The following is a 23,605-nucleotide window of genomic DNA, read 5'->3' as shown; positions in this document are numbered from 1 at the left end:
GAAAACATAAGAGAAAATCTTTGTGACCTTGTTAGGAAAAGGTTTCTCAGATAGAACACCAACAGCATGATCCATAAAAAAGGATCTTGGAGTTTGAGCTCTGAGCAACAGCGGTTCGAGCCAGCCCGAGCTGAGCAGCCGCTGAGCTGCCAACAGGTAGCAGGATGGCTCAGCTTAAAAACAAAAACAAAAACAAACACAAAAAACCCCCCACAAAAAAAGGATCTTGGATTTCATCAAAATTAAGAATTTCTGCTCTTAGATAATGAAAAGACAAGCCACAGACAGGGAGAAAATACTTGAAAATCACAGATCTCATAAAGGACTTGTATCCTGTTATATAAAGAACTCTGAAAACTCAACAATAAGAAAAACAACTCAATCAAACAAAATGGATAAAACATTTGAACAGACACTTCACCAGAAGATATACAGAAAGCAAAGAAACACATGAAAGAAACTCAGTATCTTTGGTCATTAGGGGAAGTACAAATTAAACTACAATGAGATAGCACTACACTCCTATTAGAATGACTAAAATTAAAAAGATTAACCATGCAAAGTGGTTGGTAACTAGAACTCTCATACAATGCTGGTAGGAACACAAAACAGTATTACCACTTTGAGAAAAACAGTTTGACAGTTTCTTAAAAGCTAAACACACATCTATCATATGGTCCAGCCAATCCACTCTTTGGTATTTGTCCAATAGAAATGAAATACATGTCCACATAAAGATGAATGTTCATAGCAGCTTTATTCAGAACAGCCCCAAATTGGAAACAACTCAACTGTCCATTATTTGGTGAATGGATACATAAATTATGGAATACCTTGCCATACAATGGAATAACCGCAATAAGAAGGAACAAACTGCTGACATATGCAACATGAATGAATCTCAAAAGCACTATGCTAAATGAAAGAAGACAAAAAACTAGAAATGTTCTACTGTATGATGTGGTTGTGTTTAAACCACTGTATACAGTCATCAAAACTCAAACTGTATATTAAAAATTGATAAATTTATTATGTAAATAACATCTCCATAATGCTGATTTTTAAGAAATGAAAGAGGGTGATGAACACACAATCTAGAATAGTGATCTCCTTGGGTGAGGGGAGGCAAAGAAATTGTATGCGGGGGAAGTAACATATCAGCAGATGACAATTATTGTTTGATGACCACTCTCAGGTTGGTTGTTTCATATGTGTTTATTATATTATTAAAACACACAAAAAATGAAAGTGTGTGATCGTGGATAACGATACAGGTAATTTAAGAGCCAAAAATAATGACTTGATTCAATTCTGTACTCCTGATGCCCAAATTGTAAATAAAGTAAAATAGGAATTGGAGTGATGTTGAAATGATTTAGTATTGTAATTTTTAGAAAACTTCGCTCTTCGGAATGATGACTCATTTCTTAAGAGTTTGAGTTTCACTCTAACAAATATTCAAGATATCAATTCTTTAAGAAAATAAATAACTGAACAAGGCCCAACTCTAGAGGCATGCTAACACTTACCGAGGGGGTCCACCAGTTGGTCAACCAGTCCCATTTTCTTTGCTCTGTCTGCACGAATGTTTCTACCAGTCAGCATCATGTCAAAAGCAGCAGGCAAACCCACCTAACATACAAGCAAGGATCAGTGTATATAAAGGGGGAAAAATTAACAGTGACAATTATAGTTTATAAATCATTCAATTGTGCAAAATATACACTAGAGTGAGAAAAGGCAAACCAGATTTTTATGCAATTTTCAATCAGCTGTACTTTCTATTATACTGATACACATTTAGGTAACTTTTGGGATTAGAAATCTTCAGCTGAAGCACAAATGTCTTTATATCTCTTAACTCAATATGTAGGATTCCTGTCATGAAATTGATTAAGGTGGAGAAATAATTTCATGTTTCCTAAAATTGTGCATTTATGTCATTCTGAGTTTCTTTCCTTATCATTTATATAATATTTAAAATACCTATATTAGAGCTAGTGGAGGCTCAGAAACCTGATAGTTTTGACAATGTCTTTAGAAAGAATTTTAGGCTTCACAAAAGTGGAACTCAGCTAAGGGCTTCTTATGTAGGTACTATAAGAATGGCTTCTAGCAATATTCAAATACCAATTGTAACGAAACTAAAAAAATTCAGCAATATTTTCTATGCACATATAGGCTTAGTCATTCTTTCAATAAATCCTCTTGACAATTCCTATGAAGGAATGCATACTATTTATTATCAGAAAACTAACAGGATAAACCTTCCTATTTTTCTGTGCCCAGCTCATATCAATTTTCCTCCAAGAGTATTTCTACTGAGCTTTGTTTTCACTGAGGAATCAATAGTGCCAGAAGTTCTGAGGTTCAGCAGGCCCTCAAGTTTGGTATTAAGGTTGCTCTGCAGCCTCCAGGTTTGACAGTCCTTCCTCTCGCCTTAGGAATTCAAGAGCCTGATGGGCCTCTTCTGGTTCTATAGAATGCACCAATGACATCATCCAAATCAGGTAAAGGGTCTTTGAAATATGACCTATGAATTTGAAAAACTGATACTATGCAGAGAAGGAACAGATTAAACTATAAGCTACAGAGAGGCAAGACATGTATCTTATTTATGTTTATCCTTCTTCATGGACCATGATCAATATTTTTGACCAAGGATTTAAAAAAATAAAAAATAGAATTGGGAAAAACAAACAAATACCAGGAATAAAAATGTTATTGCTCCTATATACTCATATTTTATTTGGTTTCTAAATTCTACAATGAATACCCATATGATGCCTTTTGCACAAGAGGAAATAGACCTAAACGGGCATGAGGTTCTAAGGTTCACGAGAGGGTCTTAAACTCACCATTTTGGGAAGCCTCTGTGTGCCTCCTGCTCCTGGTAAGATCCCCAGCAACACTTCAGGGACACCCAATAGTGTTTTTTTATCTTTTGTTGCTATTCTGTATTGGCATGAAATGGCAAGCTTCAAACAAATGAAAGAAAATTAGAATGTTAGAAAATGTAACTTTATAACATCTTAGGATCTATGAGGGTCTAAACATTACTTATAAAGCAGGAATGTGCCCACAGAAGCAGGGGGAACTAAGAGATCTATTTCAAATTTTCTCAACTTATAAATGAAAACATCACACTTCGGTTTACATGCTCTATGCCACGAGAATAAGGATTAAGACTTATCCAGAAGTTGATAACTAAAAAGAAAGCTAATTCTCCTCCGAGAACTCATTTTGGCACAGTCACACACAGCTGTGGTTGTGCCAACCTTTCCAGGTTGCTAGGAGCCATTCTAGCCATTGTTCTCATTTAGAGCAGATTCTAGCATTTCATGGCATTTGGGGAAGGTCACAACCCAGGACTGGAGCCTGGTAGAGACTGAGGTGAGGGAGGTTTCCTGTGGATTGACTCAGGCTTTTAAATTCCACTGGTATAAGCAAGTGGACTGAAGAGGCAGTTCTGTTCCTTCCTGCATCATGGCCTTTGGGGAGCAGGTCCTTTGTGCTTCCTCTGCAGATTACAGGTCTGGGGGAGGATGGACTGTGGTGGAAACCAGCCCCAAGATGCTAGTACACAGGGGAAATGACTGATGTTACCTCTAAAGTACTGCCTGTTGGGTATGGGCACAATCGTTGGAATTCTTGGAGCATAGTTAAATGCATGGGTCTTGTCACGAAAGCTACTGAGCTTTCATCACTTTCTGTCCAACTGCATCCAGGCCTGAGACACTTGACACCAGGAGCCCTTTGTTTAGTGCAGAGTGCTCATTTGTTTCTTGAGGGAAGAAGCAAGGCCTGGGGAGTGGGGTAGGGGGAGGGATGGGAGCCAATACTGAGTACCTGCTGCGTCTACTATGTCGTCACTATTCAGAACTTGTAATTGACATATTTAAAGAAACTGACTTTAGGGGCGGCGGTTAGCTCAGGTGGTGAGAGCGCAGGCTCATAACACAAAGGTTGCCAATTCGATTCCCACATGGGCCACAGGGCTGCACCCTCCACAACTAGATTGAAATAACTACTTGACTTGGAGCTAATGTGTCCTGGAAAAACATACTGTTCCCCAATAAAATTTCTGTTAATTAAAAAAAAAACCCCAAAAACAAAAAGCTGATTTTAAATGCAAATTAAAGGGCAAATGTTCTTAAACAGGGGAAAAAATATATAAATAAAAAACAGTAACCTAAAGGTTTACAGCTGATTAATCCCACCAATGAGCCCAACAGTGACTTTGGACTATATCTATACCTCAAGTCCTCCTCCAAAGCAGGATCCATTGATGGCAGCCACTATAGGCTTTGTGGACTTTTCAAGTTTCTCAAACATTCTCTGTCCTTCCTGTGATAATTGTGTTACTTCTTCAGCAGTCTTGCAAGCGCCTAACATGCTGCAGTAAACATGAAAGCGGAGAACAGAAAAAAATCAAAGATGAAACTATAGCCTATTTTGTTGAATACCTCATCTACTATATCCTCATCTTATCAAATATCAGCATGTGCTAGTGAATCTTCAAATACTCAGAAGTTTAAGAATGGTACTAGGGGGCCAGCTGAGTGGCTCAGTTGGTTAAGAGCTCGCTCAAGAGTGCGACCACTGAGCACCAGGGTCGCCAGTTCGATTCCTGAGCTGAGCTGCCAACAGGTGGCAGGATGACTCAGCTGAAAAAAAAAAAAAAAAAAGACTGGTTCTGCCTCAGATAGCACTAATATCAGTGACGTCATCTCAATAAGACTGTTAAGTTTCTGGATCCAGAGACCATGAAACAAAATGTGTTGCATACTTTATTTTTACTTCTGTAACAAATCATTAGATTACAACGCTCTGTACATGCAGAAAATCATCTGGTAAATACTTTTACTATCACATTAAAGATTTTTCCTATCAGATTGCTTTCAGATTAAACAGCAATCAAAATGGCAGAAAAAAAAAAGTTTTCAATGTGACAGCATGGATGAACCTAGAGGGTATTATGCTAAGTGAAATAAATCAGACAGACAAATACCATATGATCTCATATTTGGGAACTAAAGAACAAAGTAAAAACGAACAAACAAAACAGAAACAGACTCTTAAATACACAGAACTGATGGTTGCCAGATGGGGGGTTGCTGGGGGAGCTGGGTGAAAAAGGTGAAGGGATTAAGAAGCGCAAATTGGTACGGTAGTTACAAAATAGTCATGGGGATGTAAAGTAAAGTACAGAATAGAGAATACAGTCAATAATGTTGCAACAGCTATGTATAGTGCCAGGTCAGTATTAGACTAATGGGGGAGGGGGCATCACTTCATAAATTATATAAATGTCTAACCACTATGCTGTGCACCTGAAACTAATATAGAATAATATTGACTGTCAACTGTAATTGAAAAAAAGAACACCTTTCAAGTTGTTTAGAGGGATCTAAAACATAAACAGATCCCCTAGTGATTAAAAAAGATCTGTTACAATGTTGTTATCAATGGCCTTTAATGTCAGTTTTATTTCATTTGCTACTTATTCTGCTTCTGAACATATTTAATCTATGAATTTTGTACTTTTGACCAAAGACAATTAGTTTTCTGTCATTTTATATGCTGGGAATTGCTCAGCTAGCCTCATGGAAGCTGCAAGTATTTTCCTATGGATATAGGTAGCTATTGCCAGGTAGGTACATCAGTATTTCACTAGGCTCAAATAACTGAGCTAGGAGACAAAGCACTTGATACAAAAAATTTTGCTTTTTCTAAAAATTAAATGTTAAATAGAACTTAAGTTCCTAATTACATCAACAGAAAAGGGTACACAATGTGGAACAAGGTTTAAAAATTAACAAACACCTTAAGTACAAATCATTAAGCCTATAATACTGGCTATTATTGCCTAAAGTACAAAGAAAAACAAATACCCATATTTTGAAATAATCAACAATTGTCAAGATTTTAGCCCATTAAACTAACACTAATGTATTTCTCCTCCTTATATGTGCTTTAAAGAATTGTAAACAAGTTTTATATGCATATTCTACCATTTAAAAAAAGAAAATATTAGCAGCATCAGTAAAGTTGCCTCTGACAACCTCCTCAAGTCCCACCAGCCACTTTATTTGCCATCAAACAACCATTTTCATGTTTGTAGTATATCCTTCCAGACCAACTACATACATATTTGTATCCATAAATAATATAAAGAAGTATTTCATGTATGGTTTAAACACCTTTGTATAAAAACTTTATACTGTATAAAACATTCTGCAACTTTCCTTTTGTTTTTTTAACTTAACATGTTTTTGAACTCTAGCATTATAGTGTGGATCTAGTTAATCCCTTCGAACTGTTTTATAGTAGTTTATCATGTGACTGTTCCACGTTTTACTTATCCATTCCTCTAATGACTGACATTTAGATTGTATCAAATTCTTCATTATTTTAAACTACACAGGACTGAACATCCTTGTACAAAGAGTGGGATTTCTCTAGCATATATACTTAGAAGAGGCATCACTAGATTTTATGATACATGCATTTTCAGTTTTACTAAATGCTGCCAAATTGCTCTCCAAGGAGGCTATACAAGTTGGCATTCCTACTAGTAACATATTAACTTTCTCACTTCCCTAAGTCCTTGCTAACATGATTTTTTCAAACTTTTAAATGGCATCTCATTGTTAGTTCAATTTTACAGCATTTTTTATTCAATTGGAATAGGAATCTGAACTGCTTTCAACTTCTTTAAGGAAAGGTTATGTTTAGTATTATATGGCTTAAGCAACAAACCCCTCTTTTTTTTTATCAACTTTATGAAAACTTACTTGATATCGGCCCCGGCAATAAAGCAGCCTGGCTTGGATGAGATAAGGACAGCACTTCTGACTTGATCGCTTGCCCAGATTTCATTCATTACTTCTACGAACTCTGATTGTAGCTCTTTGTTCAGTGTATTTACCTGGCAAAAGAAAATACATAAATCTAGGGGTTTAAATTTGAAATACCAGATGGGCAAATCACCATCAGATGCTATCTGATTGTAGGAAATACGTTTATCAGAAGAAACATATTGTTGGAAGCAAGAAAGAAAGGCAGGGAATAGAAAAACCAAATACCCGGTAGCTTTCTATTCAGACAGCTTTGACCAACTATAAGCATCCCTCCCTTTAAAAATAGGTCTACTCCAAGGAGGAACTCGGGGTCATATTCCTAAGAGTTTGAATCATATGCAGGCTATAAATAAGTCTAAAAACACTTATTGGCATGGAAAAAAAATTGTGTAACATTAAGGGAAAAAAGGAATCAAAATTAGACATACAGTATGATCTTAATTTCATAAATACTGGATTAAATGTTAAAAGTGGTTATCTTTGGGTTTGGAGTATGAATGATTGTTATTTTTCTCTTCATAGATCTAAAATTTCCTACTATGAAGCAACACATGCCTGTTGTGTGTGTTCAGGAAAAGTGTTCAACTTACAAAATTCTGAAAAAGTATCTTAAGTTTGAATCACTGGTCAGTGGGTACCAAGGTTTACTCTAGAAAGGGGGGCTGTCTCTTATTTTCCTTAATTTATGATAGTTGTTACTTGCTTCCACCTAAGTCCTCCTATTCATCTAGACCTCTGGTAACAAGATTTCTGAAATATAAAATCTTTACACCAATTTTAGATAGGGGAAAACTATGAACTCCAGAAATAAAGCTCTTCTTGGCAAAAGACTGGATTAATGTTGCATGCTTTGTTGAAGTTGTCAAAAACAAATGAAGCTCCACTTTGAACCGAACTCGACCTCCAATGTGAACTGCACCTAGACATTCCCTCAGGAAGCTTAACAACCACATTTAACCCAGCTAATTTACGAATAACGACTTAGGTTAGGCAGGTAATGAAGAAATCAGATTCAATAACCTCATAGTTAGGATGGGTTAGGTGAGTTTTGATCCTTATAAACAAAGCTTGTACTCTGGTTCTTACCTAGTAAGTCATCTCTCATCTAATAAGTAATTATCCTATACTGTAACAGAAGACTAGTTTTATTAATCCTTGATGTTAATCTGACACCTAAGGTCAACTAGAAGGAATTCTTAAACAGGACCTCTGCTCCAGAAAACTGCATTCCTTGGGCAATTTGTCAAACGAACTAATTTAACTATCAAAATTGTAAGTTCATCGGATAAGATTACTGCCAGATTGGTGGATTTATTTCTTTCCCATTCAGGACTGGATTCATGGATGCAGTTAGTAGAAATAAGCTGTAGCAAGTTAAAGTAGGTACCTTTGAATTGGGTGAGTTAATTCGAACAACTGCCACATCCCCTTTGATTCCATAGTTAATATGGGTTCTGGCTAAAAAGAAAAGGAAAGTTTATTTGTAAACATGTTTATTGCTAAATAAATCTAAAAAGTAATGTAAGCACATCAACAAGAAATTACACTTACTCCGCAAAGCAGAAGACCCTGTAAAGTAGCGACAAATATAACCTGTAAGATAAAGGTATTTCAAAATTAATTATTTTACAAAACAATTTCTGCATTACCTGTTATAGATAATAAAGCTGGAATTTATAACAACAACAATAAAATCAGAACAATGTGTTCTGGGCCATTATTGTGACCACTACCATATCTTTTTTGTTTCAAGTGTCAGCTCATGATTATTTAGGTACTAAATGTGGTAGGTAGAAGACTGGCCCCTCAAAGGTATCCACATCTGCAGAAACTGTGAATATGTTAGCTAATATGGCAAAGAGGAATTAAGGTTGCAAATAGAACTTAAGGCTGTTAATTCACTCTTTAACATAGGGAGATCATTCTGGGTCATCCAGTTGGGCCCAATGTAATCACAAAGGATGAGAAAGAGAGACAAAGAGAACCAGAGAGATGGCAGCATGAGAAAGACTTGGTCCCACTTTGCTGGTTTTGAAGAAGTTGAGAAATGCAGGTAGCCTCTAGAAGCTAGAAAAGGCAAAAAAAAAAAAAAAGAAAGATTCTCTCTTAGACAGCATCCAGAGTGAACACACCCTGCGAACACTTTTGATTTTAGCCCAGTGAGACTCATTTCTCACATCCATAACCGTAAGAGAATAAATTTGTATGGTTTCAGACACTTTAAGTTTGTGGAAATTTATTACGGCAGCAATAGGAAATGTATATACTAAGAAATAAATCATCTACAAAGCAATCCATCAAGTCAGTTCCAAATGTATTCCAAATATATCTCAACCACATCCTCCAGCCACATCCTCTTGCATTTTTAGGGGCAGATAGTTTCCATTGTTATCAGAAGTAAAATCAAGGGGCACTAGTGACTATTATAAATGAAACAGTCTACATCACACTTTGCTATTTTAAGCATTTCTAACTTAAAAAGTCTGTATTACACTCCATCAAGAATGCTCCTACCCTGAGGATAATAAAGACCAGCCATTGTCCCCCCTCTTTCCCAACCACTTCACTACCTGAGGCTCTCCAGCATAATGATATCATCTTTTGAGCACAAGCAATCACAAGAGAAGTCCCAGCAGAGGGTCTTTCAATCTGGACTCTGGATAGAAGGTAAGAAACATTGGGAAAGTCTAGGCAAGAATTCCAACTTGGTTCTGGGCGTTACTCTACCTCTTTCCTAGCGTTAAAGGGTCTTCTTTGCCCTGCTCTCATCCAAACACCTTGCTCTAGGTAGTATCCAAACAATTCTGGAGGTGAGCATAGGGTCACTATCCCTAAATTACAACTTCCATCTTTTTAAAAAACACCCTTCTCTTTCTTCCCTTGTCTTTCATAGTCATTGTTCATCTCAAATCATATCTTCTATGCACCTCTTTAACTTCTTATTTCTTCTCCCTACACACATCTTCCAACTCTTGTCCAATTATCTTAGGAAAAAGTTTCCTCTTTCTTTGGTTCTAAAAATAAAAACAAATCATCCCTTAATAATTGACAACTGTAATAGCAGTACACATGAAATACTTCTACCCAGGAAAAGGTGTAAGTTTTAAAGTAATACAACTATAATAAAGAAATAATACTTGAATAATATCCAGTGGTTCCTTCATGTATCTCCTCTAATTATACCAGCTTTCCCCAAATATTATTTCATTCTTATTACTAGTATTGAAACTTTTTTATTTCTAACTTTCATCAAAATATAATGCATTTGGGCTACATTAGGGTCTATATGGTCTTGGAATCCACAAACATAATTTAGGAGTGTGGAGTGCCTGCCTAATTTAGGAGTGTTATTATTTTAAAAAAAGAAAGTTAAAATCCCTAGCAACCTCTCAGTGACTAAACCTTTCTACCAGCCTGTGACTGCTTATTTCTCTCTGTGCCTACTCTCTCATTCACTAAATCCCCTAGCTTTATCTGTTTCAGAATTCAAGGCATGTCAAACAAGAGTCTAAAAGACTTTGCCTTAGCCTGTGATGATAATCAAGGGCAATGAACAATAAAATCAAACCATTTTGGTCATTTTATATCATGGTCATATTCTAAATGCAATTTTAAACATCAACTCTACCAAAAGCATTTTCTATATGATTGATTTAGACACAAACCTTAGAACCATGCCAAATTCCCAAGTTAGGATGGTCTATATTTGACCAGGTGGCAGGGACCCGTCTGGAGTGGGGAATTATTTATTACACATGGCTAAACTACTACACACGAGACTATTCGACATATCCGACTGGACTGGATTTCCCATAACAGTATTGAAAAGTGATTCCAGAACTATGTTGGGCATTAGAATCGGTTACGGAGGCTCAAATATACTCATAAATTCCTGGATGACAGACAACCTAGAGTCACAGAAACAGAATTTTAGAGGGCTGGGCCTTAGAATCTGTACTTTTTAAAAAGGTAACTAAAACGGATAACAAATGGACACATAGGAACCACTGATTTGGAGAACCCACTGATTGTGGAGAGGGTTAGGAGAGGATCATCAATAGCAGTAGCCAAGGCTATTGCTTCCTCCGTCCTTCTCTCTATCCTGCAGTTCTTTAAGGGAGGGGAACAGAAGGTACAGAAAATAGCAGTTTTATACTGGTTTGAAAGGCAAAGCAATGTTATTTAAAACAAGAAAACTGTGTAGACGGCACCAAAACCACAGTGGAGTGACCTCTGGTTCTGTCTGCATTCCTTCTTTAAGTGATCCAAATCAGCCCTCTTAGTGAAAAGACTTAGGACACCAGAGTGAAAAGACTTGGGTGCAACCACCAGGTTTATCATTTAGTAGCTGTACGATCATAAACGAGTCTCTTAGTGCATTTCAGTGCTCTTGTAAAGATAGAAATAAAGGTGATGTAATGATTATAAAAGTTTCTGTAAGTCAAATGCTACTCCAAAGTACATTTAGAAGCCAGCCATCTCCTCAATCTCCAGTGCCTCCCCTTCACTAATGATATACTTTCTTTCTTTGCTTTTCCATCTGTATCATCTATATTTATCACTCTTCCTTCTTTACATTTGTATCATTGCTAAAACCTTTTCTGCAAAGCCTTCCCTTGAGATTCCATCTACAATGATCTTTCCCTTCTCTGCCCACATGTTTCTCTTTATTATTTAATGTTCTGTTCTCTACTTGCTGCATCTGTAGCAGGTATTACCCCAACTAAACTGTAACTTCTTCCAACATCACCTCACAGTCATTCATTCAACAACAAAAACAATGTCACTGTAGCCTACCATATGCGGCACATTCTAGGCATTTGGAGTGAACAAAGACAAAAATCCCTGTCTTTGTGGAGCTTACATTCTATGGCAGTAGATGATATGATATCTGGGAAGAACCAGTTCCCAGTCAGCAGAGCTAAATGAGAGGTGAAAGTAGGCCTGGCATAAAAAGAAGTTTGCCTGTAAAGTAGAAAGTCCAGTGGGAGGGAAGCCAGGGAATGGGCAATTCTATTATAGCTGAAACTGGGTAAAGAGTGTTCAAGTGGGAATGGACTGATTGGGAATACAGAGTGGTGGGGAGATGGGGTGGAAAAACTGACAAAGAAAACCAAACAAACAAAAGAAACATAATATATACATAAGTATGTTGCAATTTCAAAACCAAATACTTGAGAAAACAGATTGGTTTAGCTTATAGATTAAGCCATTGTAAACTCTTACCCACTAACCTACCTTTGCTGCACACACCCATATGCACACACAAAACCTGCTCTAAATAGAGGGAGGCAAAAAACAAAGAGAAAAATCAGTACATGTACAAACATATCTGAAAAAGAATTCCAAACTTCAGTCAACTAAATCGAGTTGGAGTACAACGTAGCTTTGCTTTTGGAATCTAGCCTTACCTACTAACTAATCGGCAGCACTCATGCTGGAGCAGCTGGGTGAACTTTAACCTATATCTATGGTGCCAGAAAAAGAAAGAGAAACCTTTCTCCCACTTCTTATATCACTTTAATAACTGAACTCAAGAAGATACCTAGGAGACCTAACTCTACAGCTGTAGAGAGAGTTAGATTATGCTGACACAAATTGCAAATAGGAAAATGTTACTTTCGTTGTAACAGTCAACAGTTCTCAATATTCAAAAGGCTAGGATCAAGGAAGGGATAGGATTAAGGAAGTGAGAGTTAAATTTAAATATACACCATCTTCTAAAGTATTTGCCTCTAGCCCATTTCCTACAAAATTATTTTACCACTTACATAATTAGGAATTTAGATTTAGGGTAGGAGTGGAAATTAAGATATTTTGGTCAAGATATGAGTTTCATTTGACAGTCATACTCAGAATTTAGCACTTGTAGAGGAAGAATGGGCGAAAACTTCAAGAATTAGAAATTGGTTTCAAGAGAATTTAATCATCTACCAGTAAATGTCATAATCTCATTAGATGTTTGGCAATGCCTTAGAACCAAACTTCAGGGTGAAGGACCAATCTGTTGAGTCTAAATGGCAATCCTGCTTTACTTTGTAAATGCCTAACCACCATGCTGTACACCTGAAACTAATATAAAATATTGAACGTCAACTTGAATTAAATAAATAAATAAATAAATAAATAAATAAATAAATAAATAAATAAATGGCAATACTGGCATGCAAGTAATTTTAAATTCACTTTCTAGACATTTTTTTTCAAAATGTATAAATTACTATTAGAAGGGGCAATAACTATAATGAGCTATATTTTCTTACTGGTGAAAACATAATGCAATATATAGATAAATTTGTATATATTTCAATATAAAAAAATAGAAAAACTAAGCTTGTAACTTTTAATTACATGGATAAAATGTAAAAATTACTTTTAAAAATTCTGAGATATACAGAATCATAATTCTTCGGGGCAGGAGTTAGTAATAGCTAACATTTACCGAGCACTTACTCCATGAAAATCTGCTATAAATAATTCCTTTAAAACTCACAAGGTGGGCTTATTCTCCATTTCATAAATGAGAACAGACATGGAAATTAATTGCTCAAGGTCACCAGAGGGTAAAAGGCAGAACCAGATTCAAACCCAGAAGTCTGACTCCAAATCTAGTGTTCCTAATTGCTCTGTCATACTATTTCTCATTTCAAAGTCAAGTCATAGTCTCAATCATTCATTGTACTATTGAGGAAAATAAAACCCAGTTAAGGTATCTGTCCAAAGTCACACAGTTAGTGACTAGAAACCACATGACCTGACTATCAACTCAGTATTACACCAGCTGCTACTCCATAAGAAGTACCTTAAAACCAGTGCAGGTTCAAGTTCAAAAATATACATCTGATTTTTCTAAAGTATTAAACCATAAATGCAGAGAACAGGAAACAAAACAAACTGTAAGGTAACATGTTGAGTAGTAAGAGAATGGGTGATTCTTTTCTCTTAATCCCTTTCCTCAATCTTTACAACATTTCAATTTTTTGTGATAGGGTTGGCACACACACACACACACACACACACACACACAGAGCAATGCCATGGAAACTAAAAACAGTGGTTGAAATAAGAAAGCAGAAAAAGAATTATTCAAAATTAATCTCCTAAAGAGAGACTCCAGCTACCTGTCTAAATTCAGCATAAAATCAGTGGTGCAGGATATATTACAAATTAAATTTCTAATTAAGTAACCGGTGTTAAGGACAACATGCAATAAAAAAGTCACATTTCACCTTATAGATTTTAGATGGGAGGAAAAGACTTAATTTTCCACAATCACCCACTTTCACGGCCAGTTTGAGGATTAAAATATAATATAGCTAATGCAAGCTAACTGGGTGTCGTCAGGAACAAGATCAGAAATAGTTCTTAAAATCATCTAACATTTCATTCCTGAAGATACACACGTTTGCGTATTTTTAAGAACGTTTCTTGGAGCAAGATGCAGAACCTCCCCTTGAAATTCAACATATTACTATATGTTCACACTGGAATCACTCGAACAGCAAGAGTTGAGCCCCGTATTAAAAAATGTGGTAAAAACTGGTTTTGAGGGAAAGGAGCAGGCAGTGGCAATAATTTACAAGACGGGTTAATTTCATCCAAGAAGCTTTAAGATAGCTAGCTCTGTTACGGGCAAGTTGCCGCGAAGCCACAAAGATGTGACAGACTGTACTGTCCCAGTTCTGGAACTCCCGATCTAGTAGGGACAGGTCCGAGGCCATCATTAAAGAAAGTAAGAGGGGCGTGAGCCCAGAAGTGAGACGGGAAGACTAGCGGAAAGTGCCAGGCCGGTGGACAGGACTCAGAAATGTTAGGAATTAGGGCGCCTGAAATCGCTGCAGGACTCGGGAGTCGTGAGAGAGGAAGTGACAGTGCCTTCACAAGGACACGGGTCTCAGGGCAGCATCTCTCCCCCCTGATCCAGGGCTGGGGCCCCGGGCGGGGACAGGAAGGTGGCAGCAAGTGGGAGACGCGGGTCCGAGGTCACCCCAGTCTCCGCAGGAGTTGTGCCAGGGGCTCCGGGGTGCCCTCAGCCAGGCCTCACCTGGGCAGCGGAGTGTCCTGGAGGCAGTGAAGCGGCTGAGGCTGCCAATTGCCCGGGAGGCCACCATCTTGATCACAAGAGGACGAAAGTGGAAAGCGCTTGTAGTGCCGGCGGCCCACCCGAAGACTTTTCTTCCCGCGGCCTGGCCCCAGACAGGAGCCCGACGTACTGCCTGACTAAAACCCCCGATGTTGAGCAGCTGCCAGCCCCTTAACCCCGCCCTTCGCTTCCGGCTAACGGGGCGGAAAGGACTCCTTCAGCGCTGGAAGGAAGGGGGCCCGTCGAGGAGGGGCTCAGAGCCGGGTTTTCCAGTCAGGCGGCCCGTGGGCAGCCGCAGGGCCGGCGAAGCCTGCGTAAGCCTCGAGCGACGTGGGGGGCGCTTTCCCGGCAGGACCCGCCCCTTGGGCCAGTCGAGTCTTGCTTGGCGCTCGAGTCGTAACCTTTGCGAGCAGCCGGAGCCTGAGCGGACGCGAACGCAGGTGAGGCTGTGCTTGCGCTCTGCTTTCCTCCTGGCCTTTCTCCCTCGGCTTGACTTGTGCACTGGTTTCGCACGTACTGCCCCACTGCCTGCGGCTGCCTCCCCTCCCTAGGGGAGTGGAGTTCGATGGAGATGAAGGAAGCTGTATGGACAAGGTCTCCCAATGCCAAAGAAATTGGTGAAGTGACTCGGCTGCCGTTGTGTCTGTAGCGTCCACCTGTGTCTTTTATCACCGCAAGTGAACGAACTGTTAGCGCGCGCGTGTGTGTGTTTGCTGTTGTTTGTTGTTTAACTTGTTTTGCTAGGAGTCAGGTCAGCGGCTAAAGAGATTCAGGACGGGCCCACGGGTTTACCCCGATTCCTGCTACCAAGGGTGGGACTCGGCCCTGTGACCTCTCCCTCTCGGGCCTCGAGTGTGGGCGGAGGAGACGTTCCTCCATCCTGTTCGGAGACCCAGTGCTTCTGAGACTTTTCTAACCCGGAAGGGACCTGGCCATTCACCTGGTCATTCATCCCCTTCACCTTATCCGTGAGGAAACTGAAGCCCATGAATCAGTGAGTGAGTTGACTCATGGCCACAGGTGGTAGAAATAGGACTAGAGTGTCTTTAGTTGCGCTGTTTGTGGCTGGCCGCCTTGGTGTCCTGAATCGATTCAAAACGTTTACCTTTCGTGGTCATTTTGACTTTGGGGAAGAGCCAGAAGTCGCAGTGTGCCAGATCCGGTGAATAAGATGGATGAGGATACACCATAATGTTTTTATTTGACAGAAACTGCTGTAACAGAAGCGATGTGTGACACGGATTATAGTGAATGCTGCTGCTGAGTGCCATCCAACGGAAAGGCAGGGATTTTCAATATGGGAAGCCTTGCGTCGAACCTTGGTAACAGTGTGTGACAGTGTGTGACAAGTGTCACCTGCGGTGAGCTACAGTTGAGAGAAGGTGTGTTTTAAAGTGTGCCGTAAATCATCCTCCATTATGACAATGCTCCGTGTTACACATCGCTTCTGGTATATGGCGATTTCAGTCAAATAAAAACATTACGGTGGGTCCTCATCCACCTTGTTCACCAGATCTGGCACCGTGCAACTTCCGGCTCTTCCCCAAAGTCAAAATGACCATGAACAGTAAATGTTTTGAATCTATTCAGGACATCGAGGCAGCCATGACAGCGCAACTAAAGACACTCACGAAAGAGGACTTCCAGGACTGCTTCAGAAAGTGGCAAGAATGATGGGATAAGTGTGTTTGAAGTGAGGGGGAATATTTTTGAGGGGGATTAATGGCAATGTGTCCTTTACTGTAATAAGTTTTTTTAAATATTTTTTTTTAATTGGGGAATTGGGGGGGGGGATGGGAACAGCCCTGGGGAATTGGGGGAAGATGAACAGACAAATTGCTGTCCTTTTGTTCTTCAGTCTAGTTGTGGAGGACGTTGCTTCACTGGCCCAAGTTGGCACCATCATTGCGCTCTTCCCGGGCGAGGCACATCCGTCGCCGGTTTTTGGATGGCCACTCACGGCGGCTGCTGGCCGCTCACGCTGGCTGCTGGCTACACACAGTAGCCCATGGCAACCCACTGCCACAGGGGCTGCAGCCTACGCCGTCGCTGGTGACTCTCGGCAGCCCAGCTCCAGGTTGAGCTGTTGTTCAGCATCTTAGCTGTGAAGGGGAGTGTCACTGGCCCTCTGGCATCCCAAGCCAGTTCTTAACCATCGCGCCACTCGGCCGGCCCAATAATTTTTTTATTTAAACTTTTTACTTAAGTGCTGTGTGTGTGTGTGTGTGTGTGTGTGTGTGTGTGTGTGTGTGTATTTAGTTATTCCTCACAACAACCCTTTGAGGTAGGTAATGGAATTAGCTGTATCTTACAGATTCGTTTTACAGATGAATGATCTATATCTTAATCCTAAAACAGAAAGGTTAGGTAACTTGAAGGTCATACAACTAGGGTGGAGCTAGGATTTGGATTTAGACAGTCTGGCTTTAGAGACTGTGCTCTTAACCTTTATGTTGTGTCTTAATGATGTTGTAATCATGAACTGTTGGAGCTAATCCATCTTGTTTTCATTACTTGCGAAGTCCCTTTAGTCCCCCTTTTTCGTGTTCTCAAGTACCCGTAACTTTGTGCATCTTTCCAAAGTTCCACATTCTATTCAAGCCTGTCTTACAGTAGAGTATCCATGCTCCCCAAATCCTTGAGTCAAAAATGTCTATTTCCTAAAGCTTAGAGCCTGTGACAGTAAGGGTCAACCCTCCCATAGGGTCGTTTGTTTAGTCCCTCTTTTGAAATTTCTCCCTATTTTTTCATTAATTATTGGTGGAATATATGTTCTAGTAATTTTTTTCAGAAACTACAGATAAGTCTAAAAAGTATACCTATAATTCTACCACCCAGAGATAACTACTATTAACATTTTGCTATGTGTTTTTCTGAACATTTTTATGCATTTGTATATTTTTATATATCTATATAAATATTAATATATGTAGATTTTAAATAAAACTAGAATTATACTGTACGTAAAAAATAAAATGCTCATTATAAGAAAAATTTAAGAAGACAGAAGAATATAAAATGAAAGCCCTTCTTTATCCCTTTCATATATAGACTTAGCTTTATGGACTTCTCTCTCTCTCTCTCTCTCTCTCTCTCTCTCTCTCTCTCTCTCTTTTTCTCTCTTTCTTTCTCTCCCTCCCTTCCTCCTTCCCTCTCCATATGGAGTCTTACTATACAAACTCTTGCAGCTTGCTTTTTCATTTAATATAGTGTATTGTGGATATCTTTCCATGTAATCTATACGTGTATGTCATGATGTTTCATTTTTCTTTCCAAACTGCTGCACAGTCCACAGTATGTTTGTAATATAACTTATTTGACCATTGTCTACGGATGTGCATTTATTTAGATTAATTTCAGTTTTCCACGAATGCAAACAATGCTAGAATGAACATTCAAGTATTACTATAGGCTAGAGATCAATGTATGCTACACACACATCTTGAATATTTCTATCAGTTAAAAACCAGTAAGAAAAATTACTGGGCTTAGAAATTCACAATTCAAATTTAAATAGGTAACTGAAAATTGCCTTCAAAAAAGGCCTTAGCAATTTACACTTCTATCAACTGTATGTAGAAATGCCTAAATAGATCCATTCTTACTAGAATTGTATATTAACCATGTTTTTAATTTTTTCCAATCCAATAAGCCCAAAATGATACCTTGCTTTAATTACAATAGTTTTTATTTTTAGGTTGAACATTTTCTCTGAATCTGTTGTTTGCCTTTTAACTTATTTTAGTATCTTTTGCTGTTAGATATTGTAAATGTGTATCTAATAAGATCCATTAGTAGTTCTTTTTCCATTATGGCCTCTGGGTTGTGTGCCATATGTTGGAAACCTTTCCCCATCTAAGATTATAGAAAATATTTTGATATCCTCTTCTAGTATTTTTATAGTTCAAAATATATATATTTGGATTAATCCATCTGGAATTTATTTGTACTTATGGTGTGTGTTGTGAACCTAATTTTTTTTTGCAAATGGTTAGCCATTTCCCCAACAAATCTATTGAATAATTCATCTTTCTCTCTCTTATTTGAAATGTTATTTTTATTATATATGGAATTCTCATACACATGAGTGAGTATGCTTCTGAACTTGTTACATCCTGTTCTGTTGTCGTTTCATTTATTTCTGTGCCATAATTGCACCGCCTAATTACTGGTGTTGTATAGTAAGTTTTCATATCTATTAGAGCAAGGTCTCCCTTTTTCTTTGTCAACATTTTCTTGACTATTTTTGTGAATTTTATTTCATGATGAACTTTACTTAAGGAAGCTTATATCCCAGACTCATGTGGCATCATACGAGTATGTAGCTTCTGGAAATAGTGGTTGCCTATCTCATGGGCCAGGGGTGTTCCCTGGCCAGAGAATCCCTTGAATATCCCTGGGCTGGTGAGCCTAAATTCCTTCATCTCTTTCCAATCCACGTATTCGGAAAAATGTGATTTTTTTTTCTTTTCTTTTTGAAGCCATGGGACATCCTCTTTTTACCCAAGAGAAGTTAAACAAGGCTTTTGTATTATCTATTGTATTTGTGAGACAAATGATCCCAAACTGTAGCAGTTTAAAACATTAAAAATTTATTATCTCATACTGTTTCTGGGGTGACTTAGCTGTGTTGTTCTAACTTCGAGTTTCTCATGAGGCTGTAGTCAGAATGTTGGCCAGGGCTATCATCATCTGAAAGCTTGCTGCACTAGAGGATTTACTTCCCAGCTCACTCACATGGCTGTTGGCAGGTGGCAGCAGTTCCTCACCATGTGAGCCTCTTCATAGGGCTGGCTCTAGGGGAGATGAGCCAGCTGGCTTCCTCCATTCGGAGTGCGTCATCTAAGAGAGAGGCCAAGACTGCAGTTGCAGTCTTTCTTATAGCCTAATCTCAGAAGTGGCATACCAACACTGCTGACATATTCTGTTTACACAGACCAACTGTGGGAGGGTAGGAATTCCAAAAGGTGGAGATGATTTTATTGGCTATCTCAGAGGCTGGCTTCCACAGCCTTCATAGGCAAATCTTGTCCATTCATTCTTATCTTTTTTTTTTTTTTTAAGTTAAAACATGTTTCAAAATTGAGAAAAGTACAAAAGTACAATGACAAGCCTTCCTTATACTCGGTCCCCTAGTTACTCAGTTTCCTTCATTCTTGCCAGTCTTTATTTTTGACATTTTATTTCTACTTTCAAGGATATTTTATACAGATACAAGGATATGTGTATATTAATTATTTTTCTTCTCTTTAACACGAATGATAGCAGCTGTACACACTATTTTGCACCTTGCTTTTTTTACTTAATACAGGTTAGAAATGGCACCATATTCGTACATAACTTCCCTGTCTTTTTAGCTGGATAATATTTTATCAGGTGGTCGTCGCATGGTTTACTTAGCCAATTCCTTATTTGTTACAATCTTTTACTATTATAGATAGTGATAACATAGGTCTTGTCACATGTGTGTAAGTAACATACATGAAGTAAAAACATGGAAGTGGAATGGCTGGATCAGAAGTTAGGTGCAGTTGCAGTTTTGACAGTTAATACCCAGATTACTTTCCGTAGGGATCGCACAAATTTATACAGTATATGAGAGTGCCTATTTGTGTATAATCTTACCACACAATATATATCAAACCTTGGAGTCTTTGTCCATTTGACAGGTCAAATAGTGTATCTCTGTGTGGTTTTAATTTATATTTCTCTTATGAATGAGATTGAACATCTTTTCATGTATCTAAGAGCTATTTGTACTTCCATTTTTGTGAATAGATTGTTCATATCCTTTGCCCATTTCTTTTTTTACTGATTGTAGGAATTCATTTTTAGAAATGTAGGGAAATGGTTAATATATTTTAAATATTTTTAATGTATAGGGTTTTAATATTTTTTATTATTTTGAGACAATATCAAGCTTATAAAAAAGTAGTAAGTGCAGTACATGAACTTTTTTTTTCTTAGAGCAGTTGAAAGTAAGTTGCTGACATTCTACTGCACTGTCCTTGAATACTTCAGTGTGTATTCCCTTCAAATACAAACATTCCACAAAATCACAGTACAAACTTCAAAATCAGGAAATGAACACTGGTGGCTTCATGATCATGCCCAGTAATGTCTCTACTCCTTTGGCTCTAGAGAAAAGCGTAAACTTGAGCTAGACTGTCCGGCTTCAAATTCCATCTCTGCCTCTTACTAACGGTGGATCTTTGGGCAAGTGACTGAATCCCTGTATGCCTCAGTTTTCACATCTCTTACAGAGGGTGTAATAATCATGCCAACTCCATAGGTCATTGAAGATTGGATAAGATGATGTTACAATAGTGATTTGCATACTATGAAAGCTATGTCAATGTAGTTATATTATTATTATTAGAGGAGAATAGTTGGTAATAGATTACATTTTACAGTATTTCATAGTAGCCATGGATGAGGTTATCAGAGATCATAGGCTACAATATAAGCTACAGATTGTTCAGATAACACAGGATATATTTTTGTTCTTTCCTTTTTAGATTTCAGAATGGCTTCCATCTTGACTTACACTTTTAAAAATCTTCCCAGTACATCAAAATGGGCCCTCGGACTTTGTAAGTTTAATTTGTTCTTTCTTTTTTAACACTACATTTGGATTTATAAGCATTTTACACAGACATTGAATTGTATTGCTTTTTGTAAACTTTATTTTATCTTCCAGATGTAAGACCCCTGAGCTGTTCCTCCCAGCTACGAGCTGCCCCAGGTACAGTAATTTGTAAAATAAGCATTTCTGATTTAAATGTTAGATTCTAGATTTGTGAATTCTGAATGAAAACCAAAACTAATTTGCTAAGTTTCCCCCTTTTATGAGCAACATGAACATCACTATTGCTTTCAGATTAAAATAACGTAAGGCCAATCAGTAGTGGTATTACATCGTGTAGGGTTGGGCTCGAGGGTGTGAACAGGAGGCTGCTTTCTGGGATTTGGGGTCTGGTGGAGTCATGAAGGCTCCGTGAACCTTGCTGCTCGGTTATTCACCTGCTGGCTGTCAGGCCTGGAGATGATTAGTTTACACTCTTAAGACTGTTTTGTTGCCGAAAGTTAACATTTTAAATCTGCAGTTAGATTTAGGCTTCTGTATTAATGAATGTCTTTCTGTCCCATATACAACAGGACCCATTCCTGAAATAAGGGTGACTAGGGAACTGGGTAGTAAAAGAAGGTTGTTTGGTCAATATAAAATGAAAAAGTAAGGAAATGTGTTGATTTTTATGTGGTATTTTAGACCCTCGGTAAATCCAGTGAATTAGACTTTTTCACTGTTGAATACACACTTTTGCAGAACCTGATGCAGGTAGGTGTGTATCTTCAGTGGCTAGTGCTAAAAACACCCTGACAAGTTCATACTGTTATCTCCGTGCTAGGTCCTGTATTGGCCTATGACTTCTGATTTGGGTTTTATTATGGTATTTCTACTTGGATAATAACTTGATAGAAAATGCACCTTACCAGTATTCAGAAGACCTCTACTCTGTTTCAATTATACCTCTTTCTGAGCAGTGTGGCCTTCAACTGGTCACTTTACTTTCCGGTGCTTTAGTTTCTTTCTTTGTCTAAAACACTAGTAATTCTGGTTTTGTTAACCTGACAGAGTCTCATTATTTTAGTAGATGCCTAACATTCCTAGCATGTTGTTAAGTGAGTGACTGTTCAAAATATGAACATCAAAACAATCTAAACAGAATAGAATTAATGTTTCAGTTAATTTGAACCTAGGTACCACAGTCCATGATCAGCTTTAAGACAGACTAGTAAACTAAAGTCATTTGTAAACCAGAGTTATGGGGCAGCAAAAACTTGGTTCCTCCTCATGGCATCCTTTCAGCTTCAACTAATTGGCGTTTCTCTTTGCTTCTTTGCTTAGATTCCTAAGGACAGACTTATGTGTCAAATTGGTTGCTTTTAGTGTGATTGTCAAACTCTCGATTAAAAGAAACAATTTTATTAATGGCATAAATATCCTCACCATTAGATATAATCTCTGTATTTACCTTAAATATTATTTGGAAACTTGTAAATGCTGGTCAGTTTCTTAGCCTTTTTGAAAAAATATATATTGAAGTGGTTTGGTAAATGACAAAAAGAACTTGTCATTGAATGATGTAATTCTTCTTAGAATGTCTGTCTGTAAAAATGTAAAAAGTCATCTGACTTCATATATTTTAACTAACTTATTTGAACTTTGTCTTAAAGCTGCCCAGACCAAATCGAAGAAAACCTTAACCAAAACCAATATAAGAAATGTGGTGGTGGTGGATGGTGTTCGCATTCCATTTTTGCTGTCAGGCACTTCGTAAGTATGAAATGATTGTGTTATTTTTTTCATTTTTTCCCCCCTTAGCTTTATTGAGGTGTTATTGACACATAAAAAGTATATCTATTTAGTTATACAACATGATCTTTTAAAAAAGGTGTATAATGTGATGGTTTAATATATGTATACATCGTGAAATGATTACCACAATCAAATTAATTAACACATTCATCACCCCACATAATTTATTTATTCCTTCTTTAAGGTACTTTGAAAAGTGGTTTTTCTAAATGTAACCCAGTAGGTCATATTGTTGTTAATGGACTAACATGGGTAACATTTTCATGAAATTAAAACAGA

General features: G+C 37.9%; 2 protein-coding genes across 3 annotated transcripts in view; one reads left to right on the top strand and one right to left on the bottom strand.

The window, feature by feature from the left end:
- Positions 1-15,078, bottom strand: part of HADHA (hydroxyacyl-CoA dehydrogenase trifunctional multienzyme complex subunit alpha) — a 37,031-nt gene extending 21,953 nt beyond the window's left edge. Inside the window, exons 1-8 of one of the 2 annotated variants that reach the window (XM_019643132.1) lie at positions 14,908-15,078; positions 12,102-12,140; positions 8,415-8,456; positions 8,251-8,321; positions 6,798-6,931; positions 4,258-4,396; positions 2,859-2,978; positions 1,530-1,632 (exon numbers count right to left, since the gene is read on the bottom strand). In XM_019643132.1, coding sequence (XP_019498677.1) covers positions 1,530-1,632; positions 2,859-2,978; positions 4,258-4,396; positions 6,798-6,931; positions 8,251-8,321; positions 8,415-8,456; positions 12,102-12,140; positions 14,908-14,974 — 715 coding nt within the window. In that variant the 5' untranslated portion in view covers positions 14,975-15,078. The remainder of the gene's footprint in view (positions 1-1,529; positions 1,633-2,858; positions 2,979-4,257; positions 4,397-6,797; positions 6,932-8,250; positions 8,322-8,414; positions 8,457-12,101; positions 12,141-14,907) is intronic. The other variant, XM_019643219.1, reaches the window with a different exon arrangement.
- Positions 15,079-15,285: 207 nt separating this feature from the next.
- HADHB (hydroxyacyl-CoA dehydrogenase trifunctional multienzyme complex subunit beta) overlaps positions 15,286-23,605 on the top strand; it is a 29,768-nt gene continuing 21,448 nt past the window's right edge. The window contains exons 1-4 of the mRNA XM_019643329.1: positions 15,286-15,386; positions 21,465-21,539; positions 21,647-21,691; positions 23,185-23,284. Coding sequence (XP_019498874.1) covers positions 21,473-21,539; positions 21,647-21,691; positions 23,185-23,284 — 212 coding nt within the window. The 5' untranslated portion in view covers positions 15,286-15,386; positions 21,465-21,472. The remainder of the gene's footprint in view (positions 15,387-21,464; positions 21,540-21,646; positions 21,692-23,184; positions 23,285-23,605) is intronic.

Source organism: Hipposideros armiger, unplaced genomic scaffold (assembly GCF_001890085.2).
Source record: "Hipposideros armiger isolate ML-2016 unplaced genomic scaffold, ASM189008v1 scaffold_0, whole genome shotgun sequence".
NCBI classification, from domain to species: Eukaryota; Metazoa; Chordata; class Mammalia; order Chiroptera; family Hipposideridae; genus Hipposideros; species Hipposideros armiger.
This window is presented reverse-complemented; position numbering and strand designations above follow the sequence as displayed.